Source organism: Schistocerca americana, chromosome X (assembly GCF_021461395.2).
Source record: "Schistocerca americana isolate TAMUIC-IGC-003095 chromosome X, iqSchAmer2.1, whole genome shotgun sequence".
Classification (NCBI taxonomy): domain Eukaryota; kingdom Metazoa; phylum Arthropoda; class Insecta; order Orthoptera; family Acrididae; genus Schistocerca; species Schistocerca americana.
Window position 1 is genome coordinate 901,724,902 of NC_060130.1, and position 23,309 is coordinate 901,748,210.

Below are 23,309 nucleotides of genomic sequence, written 5' to 3' on the forward strand. Positions count from 1 at the left end.
AGATTGCAGTAGGCTGCAGACAAGAGTATCACAGGTTCTGCGTCGGTACTAGTTACTGCAACACTAAATTATAACAGACAATAAATGAGAGCTAAGCTGTGGCAGCCAGGCTATAAGTACTTGTTGGCCTGTGTCGATGATGATATCTTTCAGCGGGGCTGACAGAACATGGTCTAGTTTTCGGAGTTCGTCAGGGCATTTGGTCACTTGAGAATGTCGCACCTTCACCTTTCATTTCAGCTGAATCAGTAACTCGATGATTACCTACTCCTGCATTACATCTGAGCTTTTTTGTGACACTTTGTGCAGTCAAAACTATGACGTTTTGCCTGTGCTGCCATGATTCCACTTTGCTGTGTTCGCTTCCATGAGTACCAGCTCATCTAGAACGTTGCAGTCGCTCGAATGTTTGGAGCTACTGCATCAGTGTTTCTCACTTGCTGGCATTCTGTCTGGTGTTTGACCATTATGCATTGTCTCTGGTTTGCCAAAAAAGAACTTTGCTTATTATCTGCCTGGAATATTATTCTGGGACGCAATAGTTTTATGCACTGAGTCTAACTTTAACCTAGTTCGCTAATGGGGACTTTGTACATTGCAATGCTGATAGATATTTATGATCGTTATATCGTGTTTCAATTAGACTTGTATTTTATTGTGTTTGTGTTGATTTGTCACTTCGAAAAACTTCAACTGTAAACACTTGCTGTGTTAACCATTATTTTAATTATATAGTGTGTTTACTAACTACAATATTGAGTCCCAAGCAATTTTCGAGTCACTTAACTTCACAGTTGAGTTTAATCACCAGTCTACATTCAGAATATGTGAAAAAGGAGAGTAAACTTTATTATTGAACTTTAACAATTAGTAGTCGAGGAACTTTAATTACATTTGCTGCACCTACGTTCAACTAAACATTATTTAAAGCTGGTTAACATATCAGAAATAATTTTGTTATTTTTCTTAATGAAAGTGACACAACAAGATCAACATCGCCATTGAATTTTTGTAAGTTTATATTGCACTACACTGCATTTTAATTCCACAACGAGAATGATAAAATATGAAGACGATTTGGACTTTGTAGGTGTATCCTTTTTTAAATAAGCAAACCTTTGTCAATTTTTAATGTACAACTGATGCTGGATGCACACCTCACTTAGAATATTGAAACACAATCTAAATATGTCAGAATAGCAATTTGTCCAAGAACTAATAAAATAAATACTAATATGAAAGATTGTATAAAAGTTTGTAAGATAACTGGCTACTGATGATTCATGTACAAGTTTAGTATACTTCTTTAAAGTACACTTCTCACGAGTATGCCTCTTGGTACCACTAACTGCAACACTGTGGCAAAAAATCTCAAGGAATCGAATTTTTAAATTAACATTTTGTTACTTACTTTTATCCATTTCTGAAGAAACAGACATTGGTGACCCTCTAGCAGCTATACTAAATTCATGAAATTTATTCGTAATTACAGACTCTTTCAGATTTTAGCAGCATTTGTTATGATAATATTACCTATTGACGACACATGAAAATTTGCGCCAGACCAGGACTCGGACCCAGATTTCCTGCTTATCGCGAGTTGTCACCTGTCGGAGCACACTTCCTGGATCAACCCAAACTTTCATATGTGATACTATCTACAATCCCATCACTCCTACCTTTACTTGTATTCCCACCAAAACGATTCAAAGAGCCAAAAATATTCAATGGCAGTATTACAAACATCATTTTGCTCATCAAGGCTTATAATAATGAAACCCAATGGCGGGAATCCAAGCAAAATTGCGAGCACTGGTGTCGTAGACAGTATGACATATGGAAGTTGGAGTCAGTTCTGGAAGCAAGGTCAGAGACCTGAAGTGGTTAAGGAAACCACTCGCAACATGTGGGAAATCCCAGTCTGAGTCGCAGTCAGACACAAATTTTCATACCTCATCAATATATAATATCTTCAAACCTAACGCAGCTAATGTCAGAAAGATTTCACGGCTGCAAGCGAATCTCACAAATTTAGTACAGCTTCAAGAGATTCTGTTTCTTCAGGCATTATTAAAAATAGGTATTACAAGTCTCGAGTGGTACATAACGATTGTGATACTAACATAGAATACCTTTGTGTACTTGAAACCCTGTGGTGGGAATCCATGTAGAATTGCAAGTGATGGGATCGTATACAGTATGACATACAGAAGTATGACATATGGAAGTTGGGGTCAGTTCTGGAAGCATGCTCAGACAGCTGTAGTGGTGAACACTAGAAGGACTGGTGATTGTGGTCCCCCCCAGGATCAACCTGCCATTTTCACAGGTACAGTTTGATTTGCCTAGTTAAAATAGTAAACAAATTTGGCTATATACCAATTTATTTCGTAGTATTTATATATGTTGCCAGGATGTCATTTTATTTTTCGGGAAACATTGTGTGGTATAATGAACACTTCATACAAAATATATATGATAGCAAGTTGTGAAATGGATAGCTTCCCCCAGCAAAAACTTGTTTCGACATAAAATTTTGAATAGTGCAATACAGGGTGATTCACAAAGATATGCATATGTTTTAATATGTTATTCTACAAGTAAAACTAATGAAAAAAGTTCATGTAATCATAGGTCCGCTAATGTTTAGTTATGGAGTTATGGCTAGTAAAAGATTTTGCCTGAAATTTAGCAACTTCGCTAATATGACGCCATCACAAAACTGTACGAAGTTGAAGCAAAGCACGACTTTCATTTATGTTGTTGCTATTGAACTAGTGAATCTAATAAAACATGTCCCAGCCATGTATCTGCAGTAGTTTTCCAGAACATCTAGAGAAGTAAAGAAGTAATTTTGTAAAATTTTTAATTTATTAACTACTTAACCCAATTTGTTTTCTGAAATCCAGAGAACTGCACAAAGTTTTTGCCATAAGTTATAGAGAATTTAATTTTGGAAAAATGATGGTAATAACGTTAAATGAAACTGTATGAATGTGTCATATTATCAGCTTTTATTAATACCATAGCACATGTGAAATCGTGGTAAACGGGAAAAACCAAAGCTCAGTGTTAAGGAAGTTATACAGTGTACATACAGTTTCACTATATATTCTCAATAAGTGTTCAAAAATGTCTCCATCGAGATCAATGCATTTAGCTGCATGTGTATGAACAGATTTTGTTGCTCGTTTCAGTTTCACAGGGTTGTTCTTAATTTCGTCTATTCATTCATATTGTGAGCAAGTAATGCCACACGTGTATTGACTTTGTCCTCGTAAACTATGTCTTTCATCCATCCCCACACACAAAAATTCATTAATGTTAAATCGAGCGATCTGCGTGGCCACAGACGTGTAGCACCACGACCAATCCATTTCTGGGGAAAATGTTCATTTAAATGTGTAGTAACGGCGTTGGTGAAATTTGGAGACACGCTATCGTGTTGAAAATACACCTGCAATCGAGTAACAAGTGGAACACCTTCGAGCAAGCAGGGCATTTCTTCTTGAAGGAATTGTAAGTACGTCTCGCCAGTTAGACGTCCTGGGAAAATGAATGGTCCAATAAAGTGTGTGTTGATTACACCACACCACACATATATGGTAAATCGCTGCTGGAAATTGCGTTGCACTGTTGCAGGTGGGTTTGCTTCAGACCATATGAGATTGTTGTGTAAGTTGTTTTATGCCGTCTCGAGTAAACTGTACCTCATCAGTAAATAAAATGTATTTGTGTAACTGCCTATTAGTATTTAACCACTTGCACAGCTCCAAGCGAAGAGCAGGATATCCCAGATGTAAATGATGCAGTTTTTGTTTATGTGCTTCAGTGTACGCCATACCTTAGATTGTGAAATGCCTAATCGTTGATAGATATATCATGTACTGGTACTCAGGCTACAGTGAACAGCATCCATAATATCCTCATCATCATATTCACGTATCGAGCCCTCGTACTGGTTATGAACGCTAGGTACAGAACCTGTATCCCGTAACATTCGAAATACTCCACTAATGGTTCGTGCATTTGGAATCCTTCGAGTTAGATAACGTACGCGATATTCGTTAACTGCAGCTGCAGCATTACATCGCATTTGCCATAAATAAACACCATATCGGCGTATTCTGCTGTCGTAAATTTGAAAGGCATCCATATTTCATAAATAATCTACAAACTACGACAGTTACTGTCTGGTTTCACTTAAATACACTATTGTTATTATGTTCTTTCACTGAATACTGCAGAAAACTAACTCGTTTCAGGCTTAAAAAACGACTAAAACAACTCACTAACGGTTGCCAACAATGACATAAACGTTTCTTCATTCTTAATGGAAAGTAAACAAATTTGCTTGTGTAATAATCGTTGCTTCTCCGGATGTTCTGGAAAACTACTGCAGAGACACGTCTGGGACATGTTTTATTAGATTCACTAGATCAATAACAACAAAATAAATAGAAATCGTGCTTCACTTTAACCTCATACAATTTTGTGATGTCTTCATATTAGCGAAATTGCTAAATTTCTGGCAAAATCTTTTATTAGGTGTAACTTCGTAACTAACCATTTGTGGACCTATGTTTACAGGAACGTTTTCTTTAGTTTTACTTGTAGAATAACTTATTAAAATATTTACATATCTTCATGAATCACAACGTATACATAGCATTCCTAGCTGTGATTTGGTTTATTCAAAGCCTCCTGCTGCATTGTGACACCTAGCACATATGTATTCAGCATTGTCTAAATGTGGTCCACAAACATACTTCCTGCACTTTGTACATAGATGCTTGCTGCTATTCTTCCCCCTGCATCTTCCAGTTTGACAAGTCTTGGGAATGTTCCTATGTTGCAGTACTGTGTTAGGAAGCACATTTTATACCCTCATGGCCTTATATGCTGAAGGTCTTCTTCGAACTTGTATGTAAACTGACGTCTGCTTACTTTTTCATCTGTTTATTTCTTGCAGAATTCTCATGCATTAATGGCTGCCAAGTCCAATATATTGAAAGAAACATTGGTAACTTTTCGGGATGTCATTAATTGATAGTTACTGAGTTAGGCATTCGATTCAAAAGAAGCACATTGTTGTTCTTTGCCTTTGATAGCATGTTAGTCATATAACAGGACTTATAAAGTGTAGTTGTATGCAAGAGGTGCTACAGTAGTTTTCGCTGACTGAGAGATTTCCGTTATAGAGCTTTTCACTATGCCCATCAAGCTTCTATTCTTACATTTCAAACTTTCTACAAGTCATTTGTCACAAGTAATATTTTTCCTGTGGAAACAAATGTGTTACAACATGCTCTGCAAGAGGAATGCCTGAGGGGCACTGCACATCTGTGCCTAAGTAAGAATAACCATTCACCAGATTCCTAGAATTTGTATCAACTGCAGCCAAAACTTTATTCCAAATTTGTCAGGTTTATTGCTCCTATATTGAATGAAAGAGCATTGATGATGGTGATGATGTTTGGTTTGTGGGGGGGGGGGGGGGGGCGCTCAACTGCGCGGTTATCAGCGCCCGTACAAATTCCCAACCTTTGCTCAGCCCAATCTCGCCATTTTCATGAATAACGATGAAATGATGAGGACAACACAAACACCCAGTCATCTCGAGGCAGGTGAAAATCTCTGATGCCGCCAGGAATCGAACCATGGAACCCCATGCTCTTGAAGCGAGAACGCGATCGCGAGACCACGAGCTGCGGACGAAAGAGCATTAAGCCTTGCATGGAAACAGTTGCTCATCCATAGTGATATTTTCTCCTGGGATTAGCAATAAAACGATTCTATGCAGAGATAGCAGGTGCAAAGCGATCTATCCTTGTCTTTAGGAACGTGTGTCGTTTTCATCAAATCGCATAAACCACAAATTATCAGTGAATTGATTTCTACTCATTGTGTTGCGGAAAACTGCTGGATCTGATCATATACTTTAAAATTTCTTTACCATACAAACCATGGCTTTGAAACGCCATTATGAAGCAATAGAAATGTACTCAACACAAACTGTGCTACTTGAGCAATGAAGCTTCCTTTCTCATCATCAAAGTGTCTGCAGAATGCAATATACTTACCACAAATGTATACGTCAATAGCAGTGGGCAAGTGCGACAGCTATGTTTCACACATTCATACCTGTCAAACAGTCCACCATCTAGCAGGAGTTCCTTGTGCAACTCTTCAGAAAGGTCGTAAACGTTTATTTCTTGGTAGACATGTACTTCTACTGAAACTTCCTGGCAGATTAAAACTGTGTGCCGGACCGAGACTCGAACTCGGGACCTTTGCCTTTCACGGGAAAGTGCTCTACCAACTGAGCTACCCAAGCACGACACACGCCCCGTCCTCACAGCTTTACTTCTGCCAGTATCTCATCTCCTACCTTCCAAACTTTACATAAGCTCTCCTGCGAAAAAGGTTCGCAGGAGAGTCTCGCGCACGCTCTGCTGCAGAGTGAAAATCTCATTCATGTACTTAATACTGTATTTATTAAATGTTGTAGAAGATGGAAAATGTAGAATAAACCATTTATAAGAAAATAACTTTACTAAAGCAAAGCACCCTTCGAAATGACGGTATGGTCCTTCTAGTGCTAAGGCAGCCACTCGAGACATGTGGGAAATCCGACCCAGACAGACACAAATTTTCATGTGCCATCAACAGGTACTATCTTCATACCTAACGCCGCTAAGATTACATGGTTGCGAATGAATTTCACAAATTTAGTACATCTGCATGAGCTTCACTAATATCTGTTGGCTCTGAGCACTATGGGACTCAACTTCTGAGGTCATTAGTCCCCTAGAACTTAGAACTAGTTAAACCTAACTAACCTAAGGACATCACAAACATCCATGCCCGAGGCAGGATTCGAACCTGCGACCGTAGCGGTCTTGCGGATCCAGACTGCAGCGCCTTTAACCGCACGGCCACTTCAGCCGGCCCACTAATATCTGTTCCTTAAGATATTGTTAAAAAGAAGTATTACAAGGTCATAAGCTTCGATGAGCAAAATTGTGACATTAACATGGAATACATTTGTCTACTTGAAGCCCTGTGGTCGAAATCCCATTAAAGTTGCGAACGATGGTGTCGAATACAGTGTGACATACAGAAGTTTGGGTCGGTCGAGTAAGTGCACTCAGATAGAAAAAGTGGTTAATGTGACCACCTGTGACAAGTGGGAAATCTAGGTACAAATCCCGGTCTGGAACAAATTTTCACGTTTCATTAATAAGTAATATCATCATACCTAACGCAGCTTATGTCCGCAATTGCGAATAAGTTTCATAATATTTTATTTTCGGTCAGTAGTACAATGAGAGAACATCTACAACCAATGTTGTGGAACATATATGGAAACAGTAACAAAAAGGGGCAGTTGGCAAGCTGTTGTCCATGAATATGAAACATGTGTGAAGAGGCTTAAACAGGTTTAGAAGATTTATCCTGTGTGAAATAGAATTATAGCTAACTGTTGCAGATCTTCTACTACAACAATAGCAGCAAGAGCTTTTTTCAGGTTGTTGTATCTGTAATAGCAGTTTGTATGTTCCATAGCTGCAGCCATAACAGTAAATATTAAATTTATTTGTCCACTTCTACATTCTTCCAGACAACAATCAAAGCGAGTGTCTTTCCAGGCCCATGCCACCTGTTCGAACTGAAGCAAAAAATACTGTTTCATCTCTGAGATTACCTGACTTGGCACTGCAGTGTTATCGGCATACAAAATGTACTCGACCTTGGTGCACAGCACCAGCAACACATTGGTCATACATCTGTAACTACTTGTAACAACCTGCTCTATCAGCAATCTGTGTCAGCAACAACAATGTTGTAGCTACAACAATGTTCACGCAACACCACGTGGCCGCACATTTCCGTAAAAAATGACCCATTTAAATAAACCTGCCATACTTATAAGAGACAGCAGGAAGTGTGCGACGATGCACACGATCACCGACAGGCTTCGAGTTCGGTTGCTCACACCGCAGTGACCCAGTGCGGAAAAGCATGTGAAAAGTGCTAGTGTAGTGTTACCTAAAGCTGGGAGTTCCAAAACTCAGTGCCCAGGCTGACAGATATGATGACGGAGACAACAACTGGCATATTTCGTTAAGCAACCAGGTGTCGGAAACATATACTGAGCGAACACTGTGATATGTAAGTAGTCTGGCAGCGAAGGGGATAAACAGAAAAGTCCCTTTTTCAAACATCATTACACCAAAGTTAATTTGAGGTTCATAGTGTTGTGACGTAATGACGTTCCCATTGAGCCAGTAAACAGTACGTGGTGCCTGCTTGATGGTTGTAGTACATAACATGGAGCACTACATACTGCCTGCGAGTTCTCTGTATCTCACTCCACGCAGGTAGCCTCCTTTTTATATGAGACAAAATTTTCACTGGAAATGTATTCCACCCCTGTGAACTAAAAGAAGTGATTATTAGAAAGATTTCTTGCAGCTATCACATCTATATGGAACACAACACACATTTTCCACTGAACACGAGACACCTTGCTAAGTATTGCTCATTTTGAGCAACTATTGTAACTGATCAGAATAATAATGAAGTGAAGCACATTTAACTTTTTTTTTAAATTCTCAGTCACTTCCAATGGCCTTCTGGATACTCCATACTCATTCAGCGAAAATTTCGAAGAACTGGTTCCTTGACGAAATATTTTTGCTGTTGTCTCCACCGTCATACCTGTCATTTTGGGCACAGACTCATTGAACATTCTTTACGTAGTAAAGTGTCTAACTTCTTCATCTCAAGTTACTTTAGACCCTTTATCTGAAATCTGTTTTCGCTTAGTCGAAACAAACAACAATTCATTCTTAAAACTTCATCCACGGATAGACACAGGCATCAGTTTTATTCTTTTAAACGATATTATGCTATTTTCTACGCCTCAGTAGCAGATCTCTAGGAGACAAATTCAGTTATAAAACTCTTTTATAGACCTAACAAGAAATCATAAAGTACAAATATATCGGACACACGGATTTTTGGATGTTGTTGCTCCTGTTCAGCGGCCCACCCCCCATAAATGTACGCCACTATCCAACTTATCTCCGCTGATAACACCATAAGTTAGGTATTCTCGAAGGAAACCTGGTTAGTCGAGTCAAATGATATGTCGTCAGTTGTGCTTTTGCCACCAGAGAAGTTAACAGGAGTTAACTGGACTGCAGTAGAACACTGTCGACATAGATCAGGTTTTTTATGAGGAATACTGTAATTCATTTATAGTTTGTTGCTTGTAAAACATTCACATAATCGAATCGATAGTAATGCATAAACTATCTTCAGGAATTCTTAATTTAAGGTGACTGTTACCGAAATGCATCAAGAGCAGCATATTCCCATGTAGGCGCTGTTCAACCAGTCGCATCTCCGTTAATACCATCAAAAGACGTCGCGAGACTTGAAGCTGTGCCTCAAGATAATGTATACAAAAGAAAACTGCTAGCAACGAAGCTGCATAAGTAGCGGTTCTGGTAGCTGCTGCAATTCTGGTAGCTGCTGCAATAAATCAAAATGACAGTTCTCATCAGATACAAGAAGAGGTTGGTATTAGCCAAATAAACGTTCTGCTTATTCTAAAAAAACATTAATATCACTCGTTTCATATTTTTCTACATCAAGAGCTACGAGGAAGCGATTTTCAACATCGTTTTGAATACTGTCGATGGGTTCTCCAGAAATACAAAAGTTTTTTGGAGAAAGTATTGTTTAGTAATGAGACAATGTTCATAAATCACATGAATATAAAATTGAGAAATATGTACTACTGGCCAACAGAAAATCAACATTTGCTTAGTCAGATGTTCAATCAACGAAACGAGAGGTTAGTCTGATAACAACAGAAGGCAAGCTATTCTTAGAGCACTCACTCATGTTATGGTAGTGAAATATATCACCAGTTAACATTTATTTTACTGTTTGCTTTGTTTTGTGCGACTCTGCAAAGGTTCCATAGGACAAAGAGAAAATCCGAAATGGGCATGAATGAGAACATAATCTCATGAAATAATTTTCATAAAAAACCTTATCAGTGAAAATGTCAGATCTGTCTAAGGAGAAAAATAGCTCTTTGACGTTACTTGATGCTTGGAAATAAAACAAAATGCAGTCGATAAAGTAAAAAGGCTCTTTATGTTCCCTTCTACATACTGTTTTATGTACCTGTATCCTATATATCCTCCAGCAACCGAAAGTTGATCTTTTGAAATGTCCAGGCGCCATATTACTGCAGTATTCTTTCACCCTTCAGTAATGTGAAAAGTACAATTTTCAATGCTAGTTCCTTAATTCTAATACTATATGCAGACTTTCTGTATGGTGTATAGTGTCTTGTGGCCTTACTTTCCCTGCACAGTACTGAGATGAGCTTTGTGCAGTGGCATTCGATCTCACATGATCATGACTTTACTTTTTATTTATTAATTCTGACTTCCATAGATACATATGTGAACAGCTAACTGGATACAGATCGAGTCATTCTTTCTGAGGATTACTGTTTGATACCATACTTTGAACTTATGATAGGAATGATGTGAAAAATATGATAGGAATAACATACTCTTAAAAATAATTCAACATACATGCTACAATACGTTACTTCAACAGAAACGTACTCATGTACATTTGTATCTGTATTTTATTCATCTGATAAGATAGGTTTTATAGAACATTTGATCTTATTCCATAAGAGACATATCAATTTTGACCTTATGATATACATAGTTACATAATTCTATAACACTACTTTTACTAGCATATGTTTTATGTTGAACACAATAATACTAATCAATTGTTTCTCCCATGATGTACCAGCACATAGAGTCTAAACTTTCGAGACATTAGTTTATATACACTCCTGGAAATGGAAAAAAGAACACATTGACACCGGTGTGTCAGACCCACCATACTTGCTCCGGACACTGCGAGAGGGCTGTACAAGCAATGATCACACGCACGGCACAGCGGACACACCAGGAACCGCGGTGTTGGCCGTCGAATGGCGCTAGCTGCGCAGCATTTGTGCACCGCCGCCGTCAGTGTCAGCCAGTTTGCCGTGGCATACGGAGCTCCATCGCAGTCTTTAACACTGGTAGCATGCCGCGACAGCGTGGACGTGAACCGTATGTGCAGTTGACGGACTTTGAGCGAGGGCGTATAGTGGGCATGCGGGAGGCCAGGTGGACGTACCGCCGAATTGCTCAACACGTGGGGCGTGAGGTCTCCACAGTACATCGATGTTGTCGCCAGTGGTCGGCGGAAGGTGCACGTGCCCGTCGACCTGGGACCGGACCGCAGCGACGCACGGATGCACGCCAAGACCGTAGGATCCTACGCAGTGCCGTGGGGGACCGCACCGCCACTTTCCAGCAAATTAGGGACACTGTTGCTCCTGGGGTATCGGCGAGGACCATTCGCAACCGTCTCCATGAAGCTGGGCTACGGTCCCGCACACCGTTAGGCCGTCTTCCGCTCACGCCCCACCATCGTGCAGCCCGCCTCCAGTGGTGTCGCGACAGGCGTGAATGGAGGGACGAATGGAGACGTGTCGTCTTCAGCGATGAGAGTCTTCTGCCTTGGTGCCAATGATGGTCGTATGCGTGTTTGGCGCCGTGCAGGTGAGCGCCACAATCAGGACTGCATACGACCGAGGCACACAGGGCCAACACCCGGCATCATGGTGTGGGGAGCGATCTCCTACACTGGCCGTACACCACTGGTGATCGTCGAGGGGACACTGAATAGTGCACGGTACATCCAAACCGTCATTGAACCCACCGTTCTACCATTCCTAGACCGGCAAGGGAACTTGCTCTTCCAACAGGACAATGCACGTCCGCATGTATCCCGTGCCACCCAACGTCCTCTAGAAGGTGTAAGTCAACTACCCTGGCCAGCAAGATCTCCGGATCTGTCCCCCATTGAGCATGTTTGGGACTGGATGAAGCGTCGTCTCACGCGGTCTGCACGTCCAGCACGAACGCTGGTCCAACTGAGGCGCCAGGTGGAAATGGCATGGCAAGCCTTTCCACAGGACTACATCCAGCATCTCTACGATCGTCTCCATGGGAGAATAGCAGCCTGCATTGCTGCGAAAGGTGGATATACACTGTACTAGTGCCGACATTGTGCATGCTCTGTTGCCTGTGTCTATGTGCCTGTGGTTCTGTCAGTGTGATCATGTGATGTATCTGACCCCAGGAATGTGTCAATAAAGTTTCCCCTTCCTGGGACAATGAATTCACGGTGTTCTTATTTCAATTTCCAGGAGTGTATTTAATAGTATACACAACATATGGTATTACATTGTGACACTGTTAAAATGATCATATCATTATTCATAAATTCCTCACCTGAGTAGCAGCCTTTTTCCACCAGGAGATCATGCAGTTTTCGCTTCAGTGAACCTGTCTCCATTCTCAGTGCATCTCGACCCTTGAGTTTATTGTAGAGTATCATTCCCATGTGCTGGGGTACCCATTAGTAGAATTTTAAGTGATGCATTGGAAGCATGAAATTTTCTTTCACCTGTGTTGTATGTACGTTTGAAATGGTCTTATCCAGTTAGCTCAGGAGTACTGTGTAAAAAGATCTTTAATTTAGTAGCTAAATAACCTGTGTGTGCTTGCCAGATAACCTTTCTGTCCACATTTAGTCCCAAGTATATGATCGACTGAACTACTTCCATAACTTGATTTCTGTGTACAATTATTGTTGTCACTGATTTTTGATTATTTGGTTTTAAATTGAGTAAACTGGGTGTCGGAAATATTAAGTTTAAGACCAAATCGTTGAAGCCGCGTGGAATTAGCTGAGCGGTTTAAAACACTGCAGTCAATAGACTGTGCGGCTGTCTCGGTGGAGGTTCGAGTCCTCCCCCGTGCATGGGAGTGTGTGTGTGTGTCTGTCCTTAGGATAATCTAGGTTAAGTAGTGTGTAAGCTTAGGGACTGATGACCTTAGCAGTTAAGTCCCACAAGATTTCACACACATTTGAACATTTGAACCAAATAGTTGAAACCATGTATCTAGGTTGTTTAGTGTGTTTATTGCACATTCTGGAGTTTTCCTCACATTTTCTTTTCCAGTAAGAACTGAAGTATCATCTGAAAATGTGTCTGGCATGCTATCGATATTGAGAGATAAATCATTTGTATAAAAGACAAACAAGATTGGTTCTAAGATTGAGCCTTGAGGGACTCCTTGTGAAATTGTATCCCAATGAGATGCATAATTTATGGTATTAGATGTTATAATTACCCTTTTCTTACTGTTTGTCAGATAAGACCTGAGCCACTGCAGAGAGATTTGTCTGATGTTGTACCTATCTAGTATATGAAGCAGCATGGAGTGATTCACTGAATCGAATGCCTTTGTAAGGGTAAATAAGATACCTGCCACTTTATTGTTTTATCCAGTGATGAAATGATTATTTCAATTAATTCTTTAATTGTACTCATGGTGCTTTTCCCAATGTGGAGCTGCTATTGGTCTTTGAGAATACCATTATGTTTCATGATAAAATTTGTTATCTGGACTGCAGCTATTGTTTCAAATGCTTTGGATGACATTGGGAGAACAGAGATATGATGGTAATTTCCCATATCTTCCCTTAATCCTTTCTTGTGTAGTGAGTTTACGTATGCATACTTAAGAAGATCAGAGAAGTTGGCTAGCTCAAATGACTGGAGGGTGTACTATTTTATCACCCACAAATTTAATTACTTTAGTTGATGTTTGATCCACTCGAAAGCACTTTTGTTTTTTATAACTTCAGTTGAGACTTTTCTAATGCCACAAGGGGTTACTGTTCTGGTTCAGGACAAAGAAATGTCCACTGTTTTGATAAGTAATCACGTCTACATTAGATTTTGCTACATGGATGATAAATTTATTAAACCACTGAGATATTTGAACATGGTTCAAATAGTGTTTATCTTTTGTTTAATTTTTTCAATTTTCTGGTAGTTAACTGTTGTACCTAACTTGGGTTTAATGACAGACCAAACTGTCTTAAACCTATTTTTATGGCCTAAACTGAACTTATCATTTGAAACTATTTTGGCAGTTTTAACAACACTTTTATACACAACTTTGTAACGTCCTGCATTGATAAGAAACTCAGGGTTTTTATTGTGTTTCAGCTCTTTATGTAGTTCTCATTTTCTCGCAATAGATATTTTTAAACCTTGAGTAATCCAGTTTAATTTATTTTTGGGTTCTTGGTGCCAGATCCTAGGTGAAATTGACTCACTGAGTACCTCTAGGAACCTTCTTAGAAATTTATCAAAGTTCTCAGTACTTAACACACTATTATTTATAGGCCACCTGTCTTCTCACAGAACAGGTTCAAGTTATTTTTACAAAAGTTTCTTTCCATAAAACCTTTCCCACTTTATTTATTCTTGCCAGCTGAATAAACAAGGCAGAATGGTCAGAAATTCCTAAGTTTACACAGAACTTGTTCTGACTGTCGAAAATGTAATTTGTTAAGATATTGTCTATACAAGTAGCAGAATAAGCATTTTCTCTAGTGAAGTCTCAAAAATTTAGTTTGAAACCCTAGTTCTGAATTAAATCAATAAACTTGTTTCAGCTGTTGTCATGACTTATCACATTTACATTAAAATCAGCTGCTATGGTGATATTTGTCTTTCCTTCCTTCTTAAGTTTATTGAGAAGAGACCGGAGTTTTAGCTATTGTACTTCCTCGAATTCTGTTAAATCATATGACTATTGTGTTGATCTCTTTTCTTTCAACACAACAGCTTTCAAAAGAGCACTCCTCATTTAATTAATTAAAATCTCTCTTTATTTCATATCTTAAGCAGGTATCGAGAAGTATGCACAAGTCTCCATGGGATCGCTCATTTCTGCAAAAGCTGCTTGCTAAATTTAAGTGTTTATTTAAAATTTTTATAGAGTCACTAGTTAATGAGTGTTCATTTAAACAGATAACTTTAATATATTTGCTCTTCTTGAGCATAATTCGCAGTTCTTCAATTTTGTTGATATATGTTATCAAACCATTTATATTCCAAAGCATTAGAAACTTCTGCCACTTTTTATTTGTGTAAGCACAATTTCTTGTAGATTTATTATCTCAGTGTTTTTTCTTACCAGTTTGTACTACAAAATCTTTCAGATGGCATGGTGGTGAAATTCTTCTCTTGAGAAGGGATGAGTGTTTCCTATGGCTTCTACTGTTGTTGATGTTGGATTTTCGCGTTGTTGACATTGTTTCTTCTGATGTTGCTGTGGACTTTTCCTTTGTTGACTGTGTTTCTGATAATAATGATTCTGATTCTGGGGATGATAATACTGCTATCACTGGTGACAGTGGCTCTGCTGCTGTCACATATTGTAGTTGCATTTCAGTTGTTGCCTGAGTTGATCATGTTTCTTCTTTTGTTGTTGCTGCTGCTTTTGATGCCAATGGTTTAACTTCAGTTGATGCTGGTTTCGCTGCCACTAGTGATGGTTCAGCTAAAGTAGGTGGTAGTGATTCTGCTGCTGCTGCGGTTTGTGATGGCTGAGAAATCTCTTGCTCTTTCCATTTAGGTGTAATCCATGCCTTATGAAACTGACTATTTGAAGATGGTCAACAAGTAAAAACTGAGTGTTTTGATTGCCGATCTCCTCAGACTGTTTGTTGGTCTTAATAATTTGTTAAATTACACACAAGTCAATTGGAAGGTCGTATCTATGTAGTACTGCAATGATGACGATTATTTTGTTCTACTGCATCTTACACTGTTATGTATCTGTTTACTGTATTCATTTCTTGGTCTTCCTCTACGATTTTTACCCCCACACTTCCCTCCAGTACTAAATTGGTGAGCTGTTGATGTCTCAAACCATGACCTATCAACCGATCTCTTCTTTCGGTCAAGTTGTGCCACAAATTTCTTGTCTCCCCAATTCTATTCAACATCTCTTCATTAGTTACATCATCTACCCTTTTAATCTTCAACATTCTTCTGTAACACCATATTTTGAAAGCTTCTATCCTCTTCTTGCCTAAACTGTTCATCGTCCATGTTTCACTTCCATACACATCTACACTCCATGCAAATACTTTGCGAAAGGACTTCCTGACAAATCCATCTGTACTCAATGTTAACAAATTCCTTTTATTCAGAAACCCTTTTCTTGCCATTGCCTGCCTACATTGTATATCCTCTCTCCTTCAGCCATCATTAGATATTTTATTGCCCAAATAATGAAGCTCGTCTACTGCTTTAACTCTCTTGTTCCCTAATCTCATTACCTCAGCATTACCTGATTTAATATGGCTACATTGCATTAGCCTTTTTTTGCTTTTGTCGATGTCCGTCTCATATCCTCCTTTCAAGACTCTGTCCACTCCGTTAAATTGCTCTTACAAGATCTTTGCTGTCTCTGACAGAATTAAAATGTCATTCACAAACCTCAAAGTTTTTATTTCTTCTCCCTGAACTTTAATTCCTACTACAAATTTTTCTTTGGCTTCCTTTACTGCTTGCTCAGCATACAAATTGAATAACATCGGGGATAGGTTACAATCATGTCTCACTCCCTTCTCAACCACTGCTTCCCTTTCATGCCCCTTGGCTCTTATAACAACTGTCTGGTTTCTGTACAAGTTGTAAACAGCCATTAAAATGGCTTTTAACGGCACTTGGAACACATTTTTGCTGGTTTTCCGTGAGTGAACTTTGTAGGAGTAGTATATTCGTCATAACTTTCGTTTGACGTTATTTGCAATATATTTACACCATTATATGGCTGGAGATGTTTAAAATCCTTTTGTGGCTTGGTTATATCGTCACGTGGGATGTTAATAATTTGGATTTAAGTTACGCGGTAAATAAACACAGAATGATATTCTGCCATGTAGGTTATAAAAATAGATTTAAATACACTAAGGAGATATTATGCATTTTGGCCAAGAAATTCATCTGTACCACAATAAGATCCATCTCAAAGTAACTGCCTGAGTTATTCTTTAAACGGGAGCATGTTCCCAACTAGATCTTTACCTTGCGTTCCATTCGGGTCCGCTGACGGATTAGTCCATATGATCATCTATCTTAAGTTGTACGGTAATCAGGTTAATGTGCAGCGTGAATCGATCTATACTAGATGCGAGAACAACAGTAGACCTGTAGATAGTCGACTCCAGTGCGTCACATAGTTTGCACATCGACCGGATCAAACATCGATAGTTAAAATTTTGAAAACCCCGCAACAATATGTACCATCGATATATTCGACTACCATCGATATCTTTACTGTGACTGCTGACAGCTGTTGTGGTTGGAGAAGCAAGTGTCTGGTCTCGGTATTGATTGTTGTGTGCAGATTTATTGACGAACGTTGACCGTTTTGTGTACATGTAAACATTTTCACCAGAATGTGGGCGTGTATGCAGATTACAAGGAAAGTAGAATGCTTGAGCGTTACCCAGGAAATATGAAGAGGTTGTGAATCTGCAACCAAATATATAATTGAGATATAAATTTGCCTTTCGGCAACCTAGTAACTCTTATGCGAAAGTCTGTCCCAAAACATGTCGGCAGCGCCAGCAGAACGATGGCAGATCAGTTGGGTGTGGGCTCTGGGGTGATGGAGCTAAAACTGGGTCAGAGTTTTACAAGTAAAAATTCGGCATCATTTCATACATTACGATGTGAGTATAACATCTTTCACGTTATTTTATACTTGGTTACTTTATTCTCGAAGAATGAAGTCGATTTTGCCCTTGTTTACATTAAGCGATCAATTGTAAACATGAAGCAGAGGCTATTGGTTTGATTTTTGTTTCGTCAACTTGCTGCTTAAACACTAGCTCCAAAAGAATCATTTGTTGTCAGATGTGCTGTGCTGTACTCCACTGGCCCTGTCTCTAGCCATGTATGATTTCCGAACACCACATTGAAATACAAAAGGACTTACATTAGGGTGCACTGAAAAATATTAATTGTTGTTGGAGGTGACCCACTAACAGCCAATACGTATAACATTGTCGCGATATCGTTTTAATGCCCGAGTGTTAATAGATTAAATACTTAAAGGTGCTGGATTTGCTTTTCAGAATACCGAAGTGCAGCAGTTTTCAGCATCAGGATGCGCTCAATTTATCAAACTGTGAGCGTCTTTTCAATTTCTAATTTTTTTTTTTAACCATTTGCCTCCTTCATCGTCTTCACATTTGTGTGTTTTCTGTAATTCTTTTAGTAATTTTATTTCGTATGTTACTGTATGATCCCATTGCCTCCATGACCAGCATTTGTGCAGCAAAATTTATAAAATACATTCAAAATTATTGTGTTTGTACAGTCAGCAGCCTGCATTGCTACCACATAGACCTGTGTTGCATACTCTTCAATTTTTGCATTTTGGTTTATCTCCGTAGTACAGTAATGAAACTGTGATACAACAGTTTGGCTGTAGAGGACCATATGTTCTGTTCTGCAGCAGGAATTGATCAGTGTCATTTTATGGCAAAATAATATGTTTGACTGATACGACAGCTTACTACCTAGTTTTCCAGATATAGCTATGTTGTAATTTTAGTTAAAATAAAACTTTATTAACTTGTTATGTTAAATCTATGCTGCTACAGTAACAGCAACAACAGTTGCTACTAATACTGCTGTTGCTACCACCACCACAACAAACACAAGCATCAATGTTGCTTTTGTTTATTGTGAACATAGTAGTAGCAATAGTTTATGCTGACTGAGGTCATTTTGGTCATCGTAGTGTTACACTTGCTTTTAATAGCTTCAGGTCTGTGACTAGTTGTTGAAAGACCATTAGTTGGGCATACACTTTCCTTCAGTCCTTTTAAATTCATCTACATTTATACTCTGCAAACCACTGTAAAGTGCATGACAAATGGCATGTCCCATTATTCCAGTTACTAGATCTTTTCCCATTCCATTCACGTATGGAGTGCCAGAAGAATGACTGCTCAAAGATCTCTGTGTGCACTGGGACTAGTGCAGCCTTGTCTTTCGAAATCCCAATGGAAGAGACACATAGGGGTTTCTAGTATTTTCCTAGATTCTTTACTTAAAGTTAGTTCTATAAAATTTCTAAGTACGTTTTCATGTGGTTGTTTCCATCTATCTTCAAGCATCTGCCAACTCAGTTCTTTCAGCATATTTGTAACACTCTCCCATGGGTCAGATGAACCTGTGACCACACGTACCAGCATTCTTTGTATCCCATTAATGTCCCCTGTGGTATGGGTCCCACACACTTGAACAATATTCCAGACTGGGTTGGATCAGTGTTTCGTGTGCAATCAAATGATCAAAGATTTTTGTTGCTGAATAATGTACTCCTTTTTGAGCTACTGACAGCTTCAATAACGAATAAGAAAGGTCATTTTTCCCTCTAGTGTTGTACGTATGAACATCACTGTTCTTCGCAAATTGAGGTGGATTATTTGTAATGAATTTCATTAGCGAATATATGTACTCTGATGGTGCAGTTAAAATACCTAACTCCTTGACTAGGTGCCTACATGATGTCCTTGGGTGAACACCACTAATTATTCTCACTGCTCTCTTTTGTGCAATCAATACTTTATGTCTAAGTGGTGAGTTACCCCAGAAAACCAGTCCATAAGACATTATTGAGTGGACACCCAAAAATGTGGAGAAATCTGCCCTGTTGACTGAGCCCTGTTCATATGCTTCATCAATTGTCAGTATGACTCTGTTCGGTGTACAGAACTGGATATAGTGAGTTTTTTCAAAAATTAAGGGAGAGTCCATTTTCTGAGAACCACTTAATAATTCTTTGAAAGACATTTTTAACAATATCTTCAGCTGCTTTTTCTGTAATGGAATTTATTATAACACTTGTGTCATCTGCAAAAAAGTAGTAGGCCTAGTTCTGCTTGGTGAACGTTAAGTGAGAGATCATTCACATGAATAAGGAACAGCAGAGGACCCAAAATTGAACCCTGTGGGACTCCCTTTGTGATAACTCTCCATTCACTACAATTTACCACCCTCCCAACATTATTTGTGTTAGTCAGCACAACCTTTTTCTTTCTGTTCGTTAAGTATGATTCAAACCAGCTGTGTGTATAGCCTTCAGTTTGATAAAACCTGAGTTTTTCTAAGAATTTGACATGATACACACAGTCAAATGCCTTGGAAAGATCACAAAAAATACCAACTGGCGATAATTTGTTATTTAGGGCTGTACTATTTGATGGGTAAATGTGTAGATAGCATTCTCAGTCGAGTAACCCTTTCGGGGTCGACAGAAGCGTCCGATCCCACGCGTCGGCTTTGACCCGTGACGTAAGGGTGTTGTCGTGTGTGACGTCATGACGGCGCGGAGTTTGGTTTGAGTGTGGCTGTCTCCAGTTCTGTTTTATCTTATTTTATTTACTTTTCTGATCTGTTCGTTCTATCTCGTGAGATTTTCTTTAAATTTAAAAACACTTATTACTTATTTTAATTATCTGTTTCCTCGAATTTCTGTTTTAGTTTATTATATTTATCTTTCTGATCTGTTCGTTCTATCCCGTGAGATTTTTTTTTTAAGAAGACAAAAAACACTAATCAGCTACTGAAGCATCTTTATCTTCTATGGGTTGCAGGGGTTACGACCCCTGGGGAGGTGGGTGGGTATTCATGCATGGCTGTCTTCACTTACACGTTGTAGCTACGCAAGGCGTCTAAATTTGTTTATATTTAGTTTGCCCCCCACCCAAAACACCCCATTTCCCGCGCTTGTCCCGTTAGTGTCATTAGGCTTCTTGTGGAAAGTGTGTGTGTTTGTTTTAGTTTCCGCCATATTTGTGACGTCATGGGTCAAAGCAGACGGGTGGGATCGGATGTTTCCGTATTTCCCCCTTTCGGAATCCAAGCTGTGACCTGCTGAGTAAATTATTTTCACTTAAATTTGAGACTACGCTTGAATACACAACTTTTTTGAATATTGTAGAAAATGAAGTCAGCAATGAGATTGGTCTATGATTATTCCAGTCACTCTTGTTTCCTTTCTTATGAAGAGGTTTGACAATTGCGTATTCGAATCTGTCTGGAAAAATTCCCTGTGCCAGCAAAGTATTACATATATCACTAAGGACTCCACTTATTAAATCAGAATAACACTTCAAAATTATATCACTAAGAATTCTACGTATTAAATTAGAACAACACTTCAAGATTCTATTAGAAACTCCATCAACACCACATGAGGTCTTGTTTTTCAGTATATTTATAATTCCCTTAATTGCAGTGGGGGATTTTGGTGCTATTTCTAAAGGCCTAAAGTCCTGGAGAATGACATTTTTAACATTTTTTTTTCAACTGAACCCTTTAACCCTATTTTTGCTGCTACATTCAGAAAGTGATTGTTAAAAATACTTGCAACTTGTGAATTATCACTCACAACCTCATCATTAGCTTTATTGCTGTGGTATGCTGTGCATATCAGTTAGAGTAATTAATGGATCCAGGACACATATTTTTACTTTACAAAACATTACCTGAGTTGAAATCTCAATGAACCAAATGCTAACGTAAAATTTAATTTATTCCATGATAAATTCATACCATTATTTGAAAACAGCTTTTCACATAAGCTAATTGGATATGACATTAAACAGCCATGTAAAAAACCCTGGATCACTAGAGGGGTTAAAGCATCTTGTGAAAGGAAGAGGGAAATCTTATCTATTGGCAAGAACAAGCAGAGATCCTGCAGTAGTTACACACATCAAAAACTGCTTCTCAAAATTACTAAAAAAAAGTTATAAACAATCAAGGAACATGCACATAATGTCAGAAATTAGTAATTCCGACAAAATACTTAAGGAATGTATGGAGTGTAGTGAAACAAAAGACAGGACAACCAGGCCACAGAACATGATATTATCGTTATTGAGCTGAATGAAAGGGCTATAAATGATGAGTTGTAGGGAGCAATATATTTAATAATCATTCCCTAAATATAGTAGAAAGTATAGGGGCAAAGAGTTCAACAGAAAAATAATAGCAGTATGTTGAAAAAGTAACTCTCATAAAATTAAATCATATGAATGTATCACCAACTTCTCATTCTGAAATTAAGAATAGTGCAGTAAACAGATTTCTCAGTACAGCAACTCTATTGAAATCCATACTGTGTTTTTCTGAGGATATCATTGTAATTTAGGTGAGATACTATTCTAGAATAAACCACCTTCTCAAAAATTTTGGAAAATGATGTCAGCAGTGAAACAGGTTGGCAGTTATTGACATCTCTGCTATCACCTTTCTTAACGAGGGGATTGACAACAGCATATTTCAGTCTCCCTGGAAAAATGCCTTGAGAAGTGATGCAGTAAATGTTTCAGATAAGACCAAGATTTTTATACGGGAACAAATCTTTAGTACTCTATTGGAAAAACAATCAAATCCAGTTAAGTTTTCATTTTTGAGATAATATATAATTTTCTTAATTTCAGAAGGAGAAGTTAGTGATCCTCAGTGATAAACCTGCATAAGTTCATAGCAAAATTTGGGGTAATATTATATCACCTGTCTAACAAAAGGAAGTAAACAATAATTTATGGTGATTTGAATATTAATTTTCTGATTGAGGGAGAGAAAAAAATATGAAGTAGAAATTTTACTTAACACTTACGGTCTAACCTCAGTTGTAAACTTTCCCACCAGAATTGTGCAAGAAAGAAGTACTTAAATAGATGAATATATTTTTATGTGAAGGCATGGTCAGCAAAGTTAGTGTTCATCCAATGTTAAATGGGTTATTGGACCATGATTGTCATTCAGCTATAGTAAACAGCATGATAACAGATCATTCCATGTAAAATCACAGATATTTTGGTGGAGCCTAAGGTGACCATGTAAGAATTTATTCTTATTTGGTACATAGATACCTGCATTTCTTAATAGTAAAACTGTCCAATAGCGCTCTCCTAAAGCTAACCATTTTTGAAAAATTGAGGTTTGAAGACTCGGGTGTGTACCTAGTCATTAGTCAGACACCAATTTTCGTACTTTCAGAGACCTACTACTCAATAATGAGTTGACCTACAGACCTCAGTTTTTTTGTGGAATTAGTATGTAGGCCACTAAGGCTTTCTGAAGCAGCAGTTACACTTCTGCACTCTTTAACTTTTCTTGCTACACAAGCCATGTACTCTGTGACACCAACAGTAAATGCCATGAAGATGGAGAAAGTGGTAAAACTTGAATGTGTTCACTGCGAGTTGAATTTTGGTTTCTTAGAGCACAGGCACTGTAAAGC

The 23,309-nt window shown here is 38.5% G+C and overlaps 1 protein-coding gene across 2 annotated transcripts in view; it reads left to right on the forward strand.

The window, feature by feature from the left end:
* Positions 1-17,307: 17,307 nt before the first annotated feature.
* The window catches only part of LOC124556714 (ELL-associated factor 1-like), a 63,441-nt gene continuing 57,439 nt past the window's right edge, over positions 17,308-23,309 (forward strand). For both annotated transcript variants that reach the window (XM_047130701.1, XM_047130702.1), the window contains exon 1: positions 17,308-17,712. In XM_047130701.1, the coding sequence (XP_046986657.1) occupies positions 17,571-17,712 (142 nt within the window). In that variant the 5' untranslated portion in view covers positions 17,308-17,570. The remainder of the gene's footprint in view (positions 17,713-23,309) is intronic.